The sequence below is a fragment of the Bacillus rossius genome, chromosome 17 (assembly GCF_032445375.1).
Source record: "Bacillus rossius redtenbacheri isolate Brsri chromosome 17, Brsri_v3, whole genome shotgun sequence".
Lineage (NCBI taxonomy): Eukaryota > Metazoa > Arthropoda > Insecta > Phasmatodea > Bacillidae > Bacillus > Bacillus rossius.
In genome coordinates, this window is record NC_086344.1 from 40,434,887 (window position 1) to 40,450,077 (window position 15,191).

At 39.4% G+C, this 15,191-nt stretch overlaps 1 protein-coding gene across 4 annotated transcripts in view; it reads left to right on the forward strand.

Annotated features, from left to right (window-relative positions):
- The window catches only part of LOC134540890 (dentin sialophosphoprotein), a 55,769-nt gene that overhangs the window by 17,058 nt on the left and 23,520 nt on the right, over nt 1-15,191 (forward strand). For 3 of the 4 annotated variants that reach the window (XM_063383920.1, XM_063383921.1, XM_063383923.1), the window contains exons 4-8: nt 306-388; nt 2,623-2,766; nt 6,797-6,973; nt 8,981-9,208; nt 10,632-10,976. In XM_063383920.1, the coding sequence (XP_063239990.1) occupies nt 306-388; nt 2,623-2,766; nt 6,797-6,973; nt 8,981-9,208; nt 10,632-10,976 (977 nt within the window). The remainder of the gene's footprint in view (nt 1-305; nt 389-2,622; nt 2,767-6,796; nt 6,974-8,980; nt 9,209-10,631; nt 10,977-15,191) is intronic. The other variant, XM_063383922.1, reaches the window with a different exon arrangement.

Genomic DNA, 15,191 nt, shown 5'->3' on the forward strand with positions numbered 1-15,191 from the left:
TATGTACGTCCAATTAATAATTGCCTCATTTTCATTAAAAATATTCTAATATTAATTGGACGTGGTTAATAAATACATATTTAGTGGAATTTATACCTGATTTTATTTTTTCTGCTTCAATAAACTTTTAGCATCCTGTTAACTATCTTTTTTTTTTTAATCATGCCAGAGAAGAGTATAACTCCTATTGCACGTACATAATCACTGTGAACAATTGGGAGTGTTTGTTGTGGTTTGTCTTTTAAACTTTGATCGGTTGATAACTGGTGAACTAAGGTTTGTGAATGACGCCTGCCGTGCTGCAGGTATGCTGTATCGGTCCACTGCGTCCGGCTCGCCGATGCTGGTGCCGACCACCTACCAGATATCAGGCAACCAGATCTATCAGGTCAGTGCTTGCCTGTTGCCAGTGGCTTGGATGTAATCACTCGTCAATATTTACCTATATTATACATAAAATTGATTTCGTTGGTTTATTTTAATGGCCAGGATAACACATGGAACAATCATAATAGTGAAAATCTAGTGTTCAAATCATAACTTGTAATGGCATAAATTTTCTACTGAGTTTGGATCCTGTTGATGTTGAAATTGAATATAAAATAGTCCTTCACTCTGTATGTCTTTCTCCAATTAACCCTAGTTTCAATCAACACTAGCATGCAGAATTTGAAATTTAATAAAATAAAATAAAAACTTTTTGTCGAAAGAGGTTCTATGAAGTAACGTCTTTTTGATTACAGTAGAACACCTTTTTTACACTATTGAACGTAGTTAAAATGTGGGTAAGTGTAAAATAAGGGAAATGTATGAAAAATTATTTTTTGTTCAGAGAACTGTGTTATTTTTTGACCTAAACATATCATTGTCTGATATATACATAATTATTCACTATGAGTGTCTGAAGCATATTAAAAAAATAATAATTTTACACTTAAGTCCCATATCTATATTCAAAGAGAGTATAGGTAAGCATACAGTCTATGTACATACTTTCATAATAAAATTAGCAATTCAAAACAACATGACATTTACAGGTTAAGAATATTACCAAAAATATCACAAAACGTAAGGAAAGTATACTAAAGCAAAAGTTATATTTTTCAACAAAAAAAAAACAGTAAGGTTTCTAAAATAAAAATTGAAAAACCATAGTCAGTCTATCTACACATACATACTAGGTTCAGTCACTATTACATACAATGTTAAATTTCCAGTTTTCAATTACTACAATACAGGTTGTGAAAAAGAGGTAAAATTAATTTCAGTAATAGTAAATAAGTATAGGTACAAACAGCAACTCACAATGTACTGCATGAAAAAAATCTGAAATTTTGGTTTGCTTTAATTGCTGGCTGCTCAGTTCCTCTATTTTTTGTCTATGATTCAACTGGTCAAACTCGGACAGTTGAACCCAGAAAACAGAAATTGCTTCTAGAGCTTCATGCTTGTGAGGCATAGGGATTTCTTCATCTTCATCACCATCATCTCAATTAGGTTGCCTTCATGTGCGAACTGACAATATCAAGAGATTGTTCTTCTGTAGTTTGCACATGACTGTCAATGTTGACAATGTCGCTGAACAAACTGACTGAATTTTCTTCCAGTCTTCTTCCTCTACGCTGTCACCTGGTTCACTGTCCTCATTTGTACTCACTGTTCCTGAACTTGGAAAACCTGCCTTTCTGAAACAATTTGAAATTGTTGTTGATGGTTGAAGTTTTTCACTGCCATCAGAATTGTTCATTAGCATAACTGTGAGTCTTTGTTTACTAAGTTTACCACCATGACATTGCTTCCCTTTTAAGAGAATAAAACAAGTCTGTTTCATCCACATTAAAAATGTCCTTCGGGTCATATCCTTGTATGTATTTGTGCAACTGCTCTTGTTTCCACACGTTTACGGTCGTAGAGTCTACACTTCTACTTACTCCTCATACTGCTTTATATACAAAGTTATGTTGTATGAAACGGTCAATCCAACCATTGCATGCACGAAACTCAAAATGTGTTTAGTGATTTCATCTTTCATTAATAGAAAGGATAGGCTTTAATTTTTTCTACATATAATTATATGAAATTAATCTCTAGTCATTTTTATTTGTAAACATTCTTGGCATTAGTGAAGTGGGTTTAATTCAAAGTTAGGATATATGTAAATAAAAAGCACTACATTTAATTTTTTGCTTGATCACAAGGAGCTTATAATTTTTTAAAAAAAAACATTTTTGTTGCATATGTGTTATTGGTGTAAAGAATGGCTTGGAGGGCCTTAGGTCTGTCAGGTGTCCGCTGGGTTTGAGTTTTATTAGATGTATGTTGCACAAAATGATTACATTTCCAAAAGTTTCATTATGTACCATTTAAATAAATAGGTTTTATTTTTTAGATGAATAACATGTTTTTTTTTGCCTATAAGACTTATCGTTGGTTAGGCACACGTGCAGTGATTAGTAAACATGAAGTTTGTAAAGAGAATTTTATATGAAACTATGGTTTAGGAAATTAATAGAACATTCTGCTTGTAATTGAAATTGGAGAAGCTGTAGTTTTTGGTGGACACGGGCGGTAGTTCCTCCCGCGGGGACGGCGAGGCGAGAGTCAGTGGTGTGCACGCCCTAGGTGGTGGGTGGCCAGGGCCAGATGATGCCGGTGGTGTCGAGTGGCATCAGTCCGGCGTCGCGCATTGCGCTCATGTCGCCGTCTGGCTCCTCCCAGCCCAGCGCCCCCGTGGCTCTGGTGCCGGGCAACGCCATCACCATACAGGTACACAAACAGGCACTATCGATAATGTCAAAGTTAGACCAAACAACTGTATTAGTCACCTTTACCACACTGGCAGTGTTGTTTATGTAATGTTGATCAACTGATAGTCCTAAGGATGACAATCTCTGTTATAACTCTGTCACGAACCTGCGACTATCGTTTCTCCTGTTGATTTTATGTCCTATGTTGTTTTGAATGTAGTTATTCATTGTGTGGGGGCGGCCAAACAACGTATATTCATGTTTTTTACTTCTTACTGTTTGATATTTAAAAAGCTCTCAAATTCTTGAAAATGCAATTTTGGTAGACATGTAGGTGTCCTCCTGGTGATATTGTAGTGACAATAGTGCTCATGTAGTGATAGAAAACAATTTCAGGTTGATAAAGTAGCTCCTCAAAATTTTTTTTCATGTGTGCATATGTTATCTGAATCGAGAAGCTTTTAGTAGGAAAGGTAAAAGTATATCTGTTAATTTGCCTGATAGAGATGGGACAGGGAAAAAGTGTTGCAAAGGACAGGGAAACTCGAGGGAAATGAGTTGAAGTGAGAATGTGGGAACCTGCAAATATTCTGTGACGTTTGTCAGATAATCAGTGTTAATATCGCAAATTTGTAGTTGTAAGCAAATGGAGAAATGCACACTATTGTCTGGTCTTGAACTTAAAGTAATTTAAGGGTAGCACAGAAACATTAGTGCACATGATAGAAAAACATTTTTTTTTCATTACACTCAAATATTTAAAAATTATTTACTACTGTCATATATTATGATAGGGGAAAATTTCATGGGCGATACAGTTGTGCAGAGAATTACTATTGCCTTGTTTTCCGTATCCAGAAGCGGAAAGTAAACAAGAACACTTCCACAAAAATGGACATCATTACCAAATTACAGCAAATTTACTAAAGAAATAAAACAGTAATGACGCTATAGTTATAAAGATGTATAAATCAATAGTTTTGTGCTTGATCAGCATACGACAAATGAAAGTAGTTTCTTTGCTACGTTAATCTATGACTGTTAGTGTTGAGGTTCCAAAACAAATTTTTATAAAAGTTCTGGATTCTAAAATAACTCCCATAAAAATGACGGTATCTTTAACGAATTAGTTAATTTGATTATTCAGTTAATGTGTTTGCCATAAATAACAAAAATAAATTGGATGTGAAATGTAACCATGAGCTCAATTTGTCACAAATTATTTATTATGGATTTTTATTAAAAACAAGTCAATGTCAAAGTATTTAAAGAATTTTGTGTTTTTTTATGTTTGCAAAAAGTATCTGTTCCAATAGATATTAAAAATAATGGATTTTTTAGTTCTCTCCAAGTGTCTTCTATAATGCAAGAATCATTATTTCCTCCAAAATAAATTGAAGTTTTTAAAAGTATGTGTTTTGATAGAAATATATTTACTGAATTGGTACTCATTATTTTTATAAACCCTACAAGCTATTATAAATTAAATAGTATCTTTTTAGTTTGAAGAACATGATTACAGGGTGGCCACTCACCGGGAAAACCGGGATTTATCAGGGAAATCACGTTGATCGGGAATTATCAGGGAAATGTCAGGGAATTTTTTTAATAACCGGGAATTTTTTGTGTCATGTATATTTCCGCAGAGCTGCCAACCATTACGGATTTTCCGTAATTATTACGGATTTAACACAATATTACGGAATTACGGAACATCGCTGGTTTATTACGGAAATGAGGCTTTGTGCTGCTGGGTAATGGAAAAAAATTCCGTTTCTGGTGTGCGTGTTTCGTGAACGCAGTTCGAATACATCACGTGGTTGCGCAGATAACGGAACTGATAAATGTGCGCATGTACTGTCGAAATAAGTAGATTAATTGTTGTGTTTTGTAATAGAAATGGTACGGTATTACGTCCGTTGTACGATACAACTAGTACATATTCTTGGTCTTTTCGTTTGTTAGCTACTTACATCACGATAATTTTTGTACGGTACTTTGGCTAACCTGTCTTGTGTTATTTACTTTCTTGAAAGCCATTTTTTTCATTAAAGTGTTTTTGTCGTGTGTACAGATGTGAAACCTGTTTATGTTGTTCGATAGTGTTGTGTTCTTCAGTGCCGGTTGTAGAAATGAAGCGTGTGACAGAACAATGTGTATCTGGGGCAAAAAAAAAAGAACGTTATTCTTCAGAACTTTCGACCAAACTATATAAAAGAATGGCCATGCTTGTCATCTTCAAATGTTTTGGAACGCCACGCTTTTTGTAATGTATGCACGTGTGACTTTTCGATTGCGCATGGTGGAAGGGATGACTGAGGACGGCATATTGAATCAAAGAAACATGCAGAACATTTTAAAGCCGTGACGAGCAATAAATCTATATCGTCGTTTTTCGCTACATCTGAAGAAACGAAAGTAACAAACACAGTTATTGTTTACAAGTTTTTTGGTAGAACACAATTTACCGATAGCAGTAGCCGATCATTCGGGTAATTTGTATAGAGCTATGTTTCCGGACTTAAAAATTGCACAGAAATACAGCTGTGCGAGAGCAAAAACATCTGCCTTAGTGGAGTATATGGCTGGTGAAACTAAATTGAAACTGTTGAATCTTTAGTAAGTGGACCATTTGCTTTAGCTACAGATGGGAGTACTGATTGTGATGCAGTGAAGATTTATTCATTAGTTGTTTCATTTTTAAATCAAACACAAGGTAAAATTTGCACTGTACTGTTATCCCTTATTGAGAGTACTAAGACTAAGAATATTTCACAACTAGAAATGTTACACTTCAAAAATGAATTAAAGAACAGTTATCAAAAGTTGCGTGAAAAAATGTTTGAGCGCTCGCCACTGAAATACCCCATTACATAAAACAAAACACAGACTGCAGGTCATTGAACGGGACGCTATAATGTAAAGTGACATATTTAAAATGTATTTGTTATTTAACGAACTTCCGTATGTATATAATGAAGAAAATACAGCAGGGTGCTAAAATATGAGTAATCTCTTTCTATAATATTATATTTTTTCATCAAAAGTATGTTTTTTTGTAATTGTAAATATCAGGGAAATTTTGAACTTTAATCAGGGAAAAATCAGGGAATATTTTTGGTGACTGTGAGTGTCCACCATGGATTAGTAAGCACAAAAGTTTATACTTTCTACTTCATATTGAGAATTGGTTGGAGCAAAACCCATCAGAGAGTCCAGTGTTTTAAAGCCAAAGTCGTGGCATTTACTACTGAAATCTAACTGGACAAGACCTGGCATGATAACCCAATGGATTGTGTGGAGTTAACATTGATTAGCTGTTCCTCTTTTTTTTTTTTTTCTTTGAGATCACTTATTTCAACTGATAGTCCTAAGGATGACAATCTCTGTTATAACTCTGTCACGAACCTGCGACTATCGTTTCTCCTGTTCATTTTATGTTCTGTGTTGTTTTGAATGTAGTTATTCATTGTGTGGGGGCGTCCAAACAAGGTATTCACGTTTTTTTACTTCTTATTGTTTGATATTTAAAAAGCTTTCTACTTGTAAATTGTTGAAAATGCAATTTTTGGTAGGCATGTAGGTGTCCTCCTGGTGATATTTAGTGACAATAGTGCTCATGTAGTGATAGAAAACAATTTCAGGTTGATAAAAGTAGCTCCTCAAAATTTTTTTTTTCATGTGTGCATATGTTATCTGAATCGAGAAACTTTTAGTAGGAAAGGTAGATTTTGTAAGCTCCTTTTGTTAACGCTTGTTTTTATATAAAGCAGCAATATTAAGTTAATTTGTTCGCTAGTTACCTCTCCCCCACCTTGGAAAATATTACATCATCAACCTCTCTGTTAAAAAATGATTTAAAAAATACAATCCAGTCACTGAGATTGGTGCACCATCTGTTGTAAGTTTCAATTACACAGCATTTTCCTGTGGGGAAGTAATTAAACTGAAAGTAACAAGGAAAAAAAGTGGTTATCAAAGAGCTGTGAGGCAGTGTTTTTTCTCCCAACATGCAGTGTAGTGACGTGAGAGGGGGGATTGTGTGCCAGAACGCCCACAAGAACAACCCGACGGCCAAGCTGCTGCAGCAGCCGAGCATATCCATCACGCCCCTGCCCCGGCAGTCGGCCGCCACTCAGCCGGGCCCCAGCCTGAAGCAGGCGGCCTCCTCCTCGGGCGGCAAGGCCACCTTCGTCATCTGCGAGATCTGCGACGGCTACATCAAGGTGCCTGCCTCCCTTGTCCACACGTCTTCCGGGGAAAAAAATACTGTAGACCGTGGATGTATTTTTATTTTCTCTCTCGCGAAATCATAAACACGTGTGTGAACAAAATAAGATTTTCAGATTTCTTACGATAACTTTGATCTAATTTTTACTGAAATTTAAAGTAACTTTGGAACAGACTTGGCTGATTTAAACCACAATGGTTTAAACTATGCTTTACCTCAAGTGTTTTTTTTAAAAAAAAAAATTATAATATTTTTAAATAGAATGTTTAAATAAATTATAATGAAATGTCTGATTCCACTCTAGTAATAATAGTTTGCGCTTTTAAAGTTTCTTGTGATAACAGGAATAAATAATTATATACTAATCAAGATCTTATCATTTAAATTATCTGAATAAGTTGCAAATTATACCCAGCTTAATACTTACCTAAAATTAAATTAATTAGTAAATTGTTGTCAAAAGTGTTAAAAAAGAGTAAATAAATAAATAATTTTAATAATTCCTATTTTGTGGGAAATCCATGACTACCGTAAATCTCCTTTCTGTGGGAAACACCTGTTGTATGTAGAATCCTCCTCCTGTGGGGAATACCCTTTCTGTGGGTAAGTCACAGTCAGATGTGCAGATTTGCTGGACTTCAGTTCTTTGATGCTATAACTTTTCTGGTTCAACATGAGTGACAGAAAGTGGGATGCTGTATGAGAACCAAAATAATAAATAACCAGTTAAAATCAAAAATCCAAGTTGTTTGGTTTTAAAGAAACCTGATTTTTTCCAACCCTGCGTATTCCTAATAAAATGCCAAAGAATTTAAGAAGGTTAAACGTTGTGAAAATGCTTTCTTTGTATTATCACCAGTGCAGTCGTGATCATAGTGGCATGAGTAACGCAGTCTAGAGGCAGAACGTGTTTTTTAACGAAGCTTTTCCTGTAACCGTCGGTGCTCGGGAGGGCTTAGATTTACAGCGGAACAAGTACGAAAGAGCCGCACTTCAGGGCATATGGAGATTTACCAATAAAATTAAAACTGTTAAATATACTAAAAATTTAGTGGAGAACTTTTTTGTTCATGTTTAAATTCCAGCAAGTTTTACTGTATTCATTTTTTCTCTGCAGTGTGCAGTTAGGACTTGGTTCACTCCGCGCCAGCAAAATGGCGAGAGAGGGATTTACATGTTAAACTTACACGCACATTTGGTCAGTTATTATAGATCTTGCAAGGAAACTTTTATTTATTTTTTATTTTTTGTGATTGATAATGCGATTTTTAGTTTATGTTTCGTCACAATTTTCAGGCAGTATGTTCTACCACTTAAAACATCAAATGGTGTCCTTGGTCATGTCTTAATCATAAGAAAAGTCTTGGGTGAGACTGACTGCATTATATCTCTTTGAATATACAAAGGGGGGGGGGGGAGAATAGTCATAAAATGTTGCGTGCACGGTGTTGCGCTATCTCGAGCAGTGTTGAAGTTTCTCTCTTGTAATGACGGTGTCTGCAAGATGCGCACATATTGCAGCATGGCAGGGTCGTTCAACCTGAGCCGCACGCCGCTGTACGGAGCCCGACAAGTTCTCTGCGCCGTCCTTTTCACGTCTGAAACGTTGCATTAAAAATTCGGCCTTGAAATTTTTACTCTCATTGCGCCCAAAGAAATTTCACTTCTACAATAAATTGTTGATGTACATGGGCATATAAATAAAGGGTTGTGAGAAGGAAAAAAACTTAATTTAATTATTGTTATCCAGAAAAAATGTGTTTAAAATTGTTGTGCTGTTATTTTAATATAAACTCCTAAATTCCCCCCCATTACCCCCTCTCGAGTCTAATCGAAATGGGAGCTTTCTGGATCGGTAACATGAACAGGGTTTGCTGAAGCTAGAAATGCAGTTGCTGTAGTTAGGTGCCACCGCGAGGAGGCGCTAGCGGCCGGCAGTGTGGAAGCTAGAACGCAGCGACAGCGATACCTAGAGTGTGGAGGCTGTGGGTGGTGTGCTCAGGACTTGGAGCAGCTGCGCAACCACATGCAGTGGATCCACAAGGTGAAGATCCACCCCAAGATGATCTACAACCGGCCGCCGCTCAACTGCCAGAAGTGCCAGTTCCGGTTCTTCACGGACCAGGGCCTGGAGCGGCACCTGCTGGGCTCCCACGGACTCGTCACGTCCAGCATGCAGGAGGCGGCCAACAAGGGCAAGGACGGCGGTCGCTGCCCCGTCTGCGGCAGGGTCCGTACAAGTTGCATCTCATATGAAAATTAGTGATGGGATTTTCGATACTTCGATACCTCGATACCTTCGATACTTGACGGTATCGCAAAGTATCGAGTATCGAAACTGTAAGTTCGATACATTTTTTCGATACCGGAATGCTTGTTCATTTGTACTGAATTAAGTTTTGAATCGCCATCGTACAAAATACAACTACAGTAATACCTCGATAATACGTTCCAGTTTCATACATTTTCCCGTGTCATACGCCAATTAATTTTGGTCCCGCCGAAAGTACTACTATGTTTGCAATGGTTTACTTTCCCGGAATATACACTTATAAAATAATTAATTTCCCGTTTCATACGTTTTTACAAAGGTGGAAAAGTCCTAAAATTCACAATTTTTTTTGTTATATTCCTCCTGATAAACTACGTTTTAATGCTTTTATTTTGAAAAAATACATTGTTGACCTTTGCAAACTTAGAAAAATAACTTTATCGCACCATAGATACGGATAGTATCAGGAAGACTGTGCACTTCGCTAGTAGCATCTATGGCCAGCACCAAGCGAGACTAGTGGCGCAAACTAGCAATGATTATGAAAATGGTGCACGCGCTTTACCAAGGCACGGATCTCATATTTTGTGCATTCATTAATCTTTGAACTGAATATACCTGTTTTTTATTGTTTTCTTACGATCGGATTGTTTTGTATTTTACGTTTCTCACGTTAAAATTTTATTGAAAATTGTTCTGTTGCATAAAGTTGTTAGTAAAATGAAACAAACAAGAAAAAATTTCTGATTTTCTTTTTATTTACATTTGTTCGCGGTAAAGTGCACTGGAAAATAAAGGGCTAACTCTCTTGAAGATAGTTTGTATTTTGCTTCTATTTTTTATACTCAAGTATTTAAAGTTGTTTGCAGTTTGTATTTTTGTATTAAAGAGGGAATTTATATAGTTTAAAACTAATTTATGTTATTTTTAATAATTGTTACTTAATGGGAAAATATTTTGCCCTGGAGTATCGAAAGTATCGAACTGAAAAAACAATACAGAACCGAGTATCGAAAGTGTGGTATCGTCCCACCTCTAATAAAAATGCAAAATTTGAAAATATGGAATGGATCAATATACTTGCTTATCCGATTTTTAAGAAAAGACGACAGTTTTTTAGTACTAGTTTGATTTTCAAAGAAATGAAAATTTTACCAAGATAGTTAAAATTTAGAATTATCTATACATGTTGTGTCTATTATGAACTGAAAAAAATATTAATATATATATAAATTAGACTATATAATTTTCCTAAAGCAGTGTGTCTTCTTTTCTCTACTTTTATAAAGATTTCTGGGATCGTGTCCATTTTTAAAGTAAAGTTAAATGGCAGTGCCGAAACTTGTGGACCAGTCTAGCATGCCAACGTGGTGTGCTGCAGGTGTACCAGTGGAAGCTATTGAACCACGTGGCGCGTGACCACAACATGACCTTGAAGCCGGCGCATCTGTCCTACAAGTGCACCGTGTGCACTGCCACCTTCGGCATGTACAAGCAGTTCGAGAACCACGTGTATTCAGCTCACAGCGTGGTGGCCAAGAGAGTCATGGACAAGAAGACCAGCCCCTCGCCAGCGACCCCCCGTGCCCCCTCTGACTCCCTGTTGAAGCCCCTCAAGATCAACGACGAGATCACGATCATCCCGCAGCCGGCGCGCCCGAGGCCCGGCCCCGCGAGCCGCACCGGCGCCGTCTCCGCCGCGGTCCAGGCGGCCGGTGGCACCAAGGTACCTGTGGCACGCTCCTTGTTCACCTTGTCAGGGGTTACTGTAGTTGTTACCTGCTCGCCCGGCCTCACTCGGGGCAGGTGAGTCCGCAGTCCAGGCGGCCGGTGGCACCAAGGTACCTGTGGCACGCTCCTTGCTCACCTCGTCAGGGGTTACTGTAGTTGTTACCTGCTCGCCCGGCCTCACTCGGGGCAGGTGAGTCCACGGTCCAGGCGGCCGGTGGCACCAAGGTACCTGTGGCACGCTCCTTGCTCACCTCGTCAGGGGTTACTGTAGTTGTTACCTGCTCGCCCGGCCTCACTCGGGGCAGTCGAGTCCGCAGTCCAGGCGGCCGGTGGCACCAAGGTACCTGTGGCACGCTCCTTGCTCACCTCGTCAGGGGTTACTGTAGTTGTTACCTGCTCGCCCGGCCTCACTCGGGGCAGGTGAGTCCGCGGTCCAGGCGGCCGGTGGCACCAAGGTACCTGTGGCACGCTCCTTGCTCACCTCGTCAGGGGTTACTGTAGTTGTTACCTGCTCGCCCGGCCTCACTCGGGGCAGGTGAGTCCGCGGTCCAGGCGGCCGGTGGCACCAAGGTACCTGTGGCACGCTCCTTGCTCACCTCGTCAGGGGTTACTGTAGTTGTTACCTGCTCGCCCGGCCTCACTCGGGGCAGGTGAGTCCGCGGTCCAGGCGGCCGGTGGCACCAAGGTACCTGTGGCACGCTCCTTGCTCACCTCGTCAGGGGTTACTGTAGTTGTTACCTGCTCGCCCGGCCTCACTCGGGGCAGGTGAGTCCGCGGTCCAGGCGGCCGGTGGCACCAAGGTACCTGTGGCACGCTCCTTGCTCACCTCGTCAGGGGTTACTGTAGTTGTTACCTGCTCGCCCGGCCTCACTCGGGGCAGGTGAGTCCGCAGTCCAGGCGGCCGGTGGCACCAAGGTACCTGTGGCACGCTCCTTGCTCACCTCGTCAGGGGTTACTGTAGTTGTTACCTGCTCGCCCGGCCTCACTCGGGGCAGGTGAGTCCGCGGTCCAGGCGGCCGGTGGCACCAAGGTACCTGTGGCACGCTCCTTGCTCACCTCGTCAGGGGTTACTGTAGTTGTTACCTGCTCGCCCGGCCTCACTCGGGGCAGGTGAGTCCGCGGTCCAGGCGGCCGGTGGCACCAAGGTACCTGTGGCACGCTCATTGCTCACCTCGTCAGGGGTTACTGTAGTTGTTACCTGCTCGCCCGGCCTCACTCGGGGCAGGTGAGTCCGCGGTCCAGGCGGCCGGTGGCACCAAGGTACCTGTGGCACGCTCCTTGCTCACCTCGTCAGGGGTTACTGTAGTTGTTACCTGCTCGCCCGGCCTCACTCGGGGCAGGTGAGTCCGCAGTCCAGGCGGCCGGTGGCACCAAGGTACCTGTGGCACGCTCCTTGTTCACCTTGTCAGGGGTTACTGTAGTTGTTACCTGCTCGCCCGGCCTCACTCGGGGCAGTCGAGTCCGCAGTCCAGGCGGCCGGTGGCACCAAGGTACCTGTGGCACGCTCCTTGCTCACCTCGTCAGGGGTTACTGTAGTTGTTACCTGCTCGCCCGGCCTCACTCGGGGCAGGTGAGTCCGCGGTCCAGGCGGCCGGTGGCACCAAGGTACCTGTGGCACGCTCCTTGCTCACCTCGTCAGGGGTTACTGTAGTTGTTACCTGCTCGCCCGGCCTCATATAACGTCCATTTTCGTTCATACTATCTAAAACTATGCCTGTACATGTGCATTCATATTAGCCAAGGGCGTGGGCATGTCTTTTTATGTCAATGCCCCGAGTGGCGGTCATAAAATGTTTGAATATTCATATTTAAAATATATTATTCCTGTATTGTATAATTTTTTAATGTTGTTTACACTTTAAGGTTTTAATTATGCCTCCAACATGTCTATGTAAAATGCTCAATCCCTACAAAACAATTTTAAATTATGCTTGTTTATTCATGTTTTTAATTCCAAATTTGTTGAAAACTGTCCATGAACTCAAACATTATTTTTACATAACAAAAGTTATTTTTATATATTTATGTTTGCATCACATTACAATTAACATAAGTGCTTCATTTACAAAATTATATACACATTATATGAAACTTTTGTGTGAAAAATTTTGAAATTTGTCATTATAAGTCCAACATCTCATTCAGTACATTGGAACTGAGTGTTTTTTTTCTTCCAGCTTTCCACTTATTTTAGGTAATTTCGAAGAAATACTACCTATTGTAGCTGTTATCATAGTGTGACTTCCGGACAAATTTTATTATAGTTTTTCATTTCATGGTCCATAGACCCCAAAACCATTATCGACTCGAACGTTTATTTCTTTAAATATATATACATAGCTGCCAACTCTCACGATTTTGGCGTGAGGCTCACTATTTGTAGATATATGTCACGCCCTCACGATGGAACATCCCTTCCTCACGATTTTTTGTTTGTTTTTTTGTTCCGTTTAAGTTTTGGTGTCAATAGGTTGTAACTGTATCGATACAATCGTATCGCATTAGATTGGTCAGAAATATATAGCTTGCGACTTCGATTCAAGATTGAATAACTTCGACCTGTTGCTTTTTTCGACCAGTTGCTTTTGATCGTTAATGGCGGCCGTTGTTTCTAGATGTGTTGTTGGTTATGTAGTGGATTAGCGTATATATTCTATGTTTTTGATGTCTCAGCAGTGCGGCGTGAAGTAACACTACAAAACAACTTTCAACAAGTTATATGCAAAAGAGTTTCCGCACATCATATTGTCTCGTAAAGGTGAAAATTATGAGTATTGTGTTGCGTACCGTTGTGATTTTTCACTTGGGCATGCTGCCAGAAACAACGTGTTTAAACACTGCCAAACCAAAAAAAAAATGTTGATAACATAAAGTGCATTGATTAAAATAAGAAGCTGAATTTTGTTTCTGATACGTCTGAGAACCGTATAATTCGTGCAGAATGTTTGGTTACGTCTTTTATCGTGGAACACAATTTGCCAATAACTTATGCTGATCGTTCAGTAAAATGTTCCCGGACAGCGAAATTGCAAAAAAATACAGCTGCGCAAGAACGAAAACATCAGCTATAATTGCAGAAATGGAAGAGGAAACTCATGCAACTAATGTTGAGATCTTGAAAAGTGAAGTTTTTTCAGTGGCGACGGATGGAAGCAATCAGGGTGATGCATAGCTGTATCCTATCGTGGTTACTTTCTACAACAAAGAGACATCTGCAATGGTGAGTAATCTGTTGTCTGTCCCAGTTTTAGAGTGTGATTCGACTGGTTTAAATATTGGCAACCTTCTTAGAGATTTGAAAGAAAATGGCATCCCTCTTTCTAACTGTCTAGCTCTAAGTGCAGATAACGCACCAGTGATGATTGGTAACAAAAGTGACATAGCTAGTGACCTGAAGCAAGAAATGCCAAACTTAATTGTTATTGGATGCCCTTGCCACCTAATAGATATAGCTGCAGCAATTGAGCATCAATGTGTGATGCAACTCTAGAAAAACTGGTCAAACTGAAATCATCACAGAGAGGACTTTGTTATGAACTAAACTTTGAAGCAAATTTTTTAAAGAAGGCTAAATCTTCAACATGCATGTCATTGAAGAAGTGAAAATTATCTGCATTTAATTTTTAGGCCCATACATGTGCTGAAATACTAAGCCAATCTCAATTTACAATTTTATAATCAAAATTAGTTTAAAGTTACATTATTTTTTGTACTTATGGAGGTTTCCTCTAACAAACTACACAAGTAATAGAGTTAAAATAACATTTTGTGTGCAGACCTACGTGTGAACTGTAAAGGTTTACATTTATGATCTTCTAATGTAGGTAAGTTGTTTGCATTTGTTCTTATTAATTTTTTGAAACAGTTTTAAGTGATGTGAAATATGCATTTATACACATTAGTGCCTATAATATTGTATGTTTGATATATTTAAGCGTTTTCACGAAACCACAGCAAAAATTCACAAATTAAAAATCCTCAAGATTTTGGATTTCTCAGGGTCGGCAGCTATGTATATACATATACACACATACATAAATATACGTACGTATATATCTACACATACCACATTTTTATGGACATAATTGCAGTAGTTTTTCACACACTTCCAAGCTGATACATATAACAGGGTGACAATTTGTCGGGAAATTCGGGAAAACCTGGAATTACCCAGGAATATTTTGCCTCTGGAAAAATACTGGAAATACCC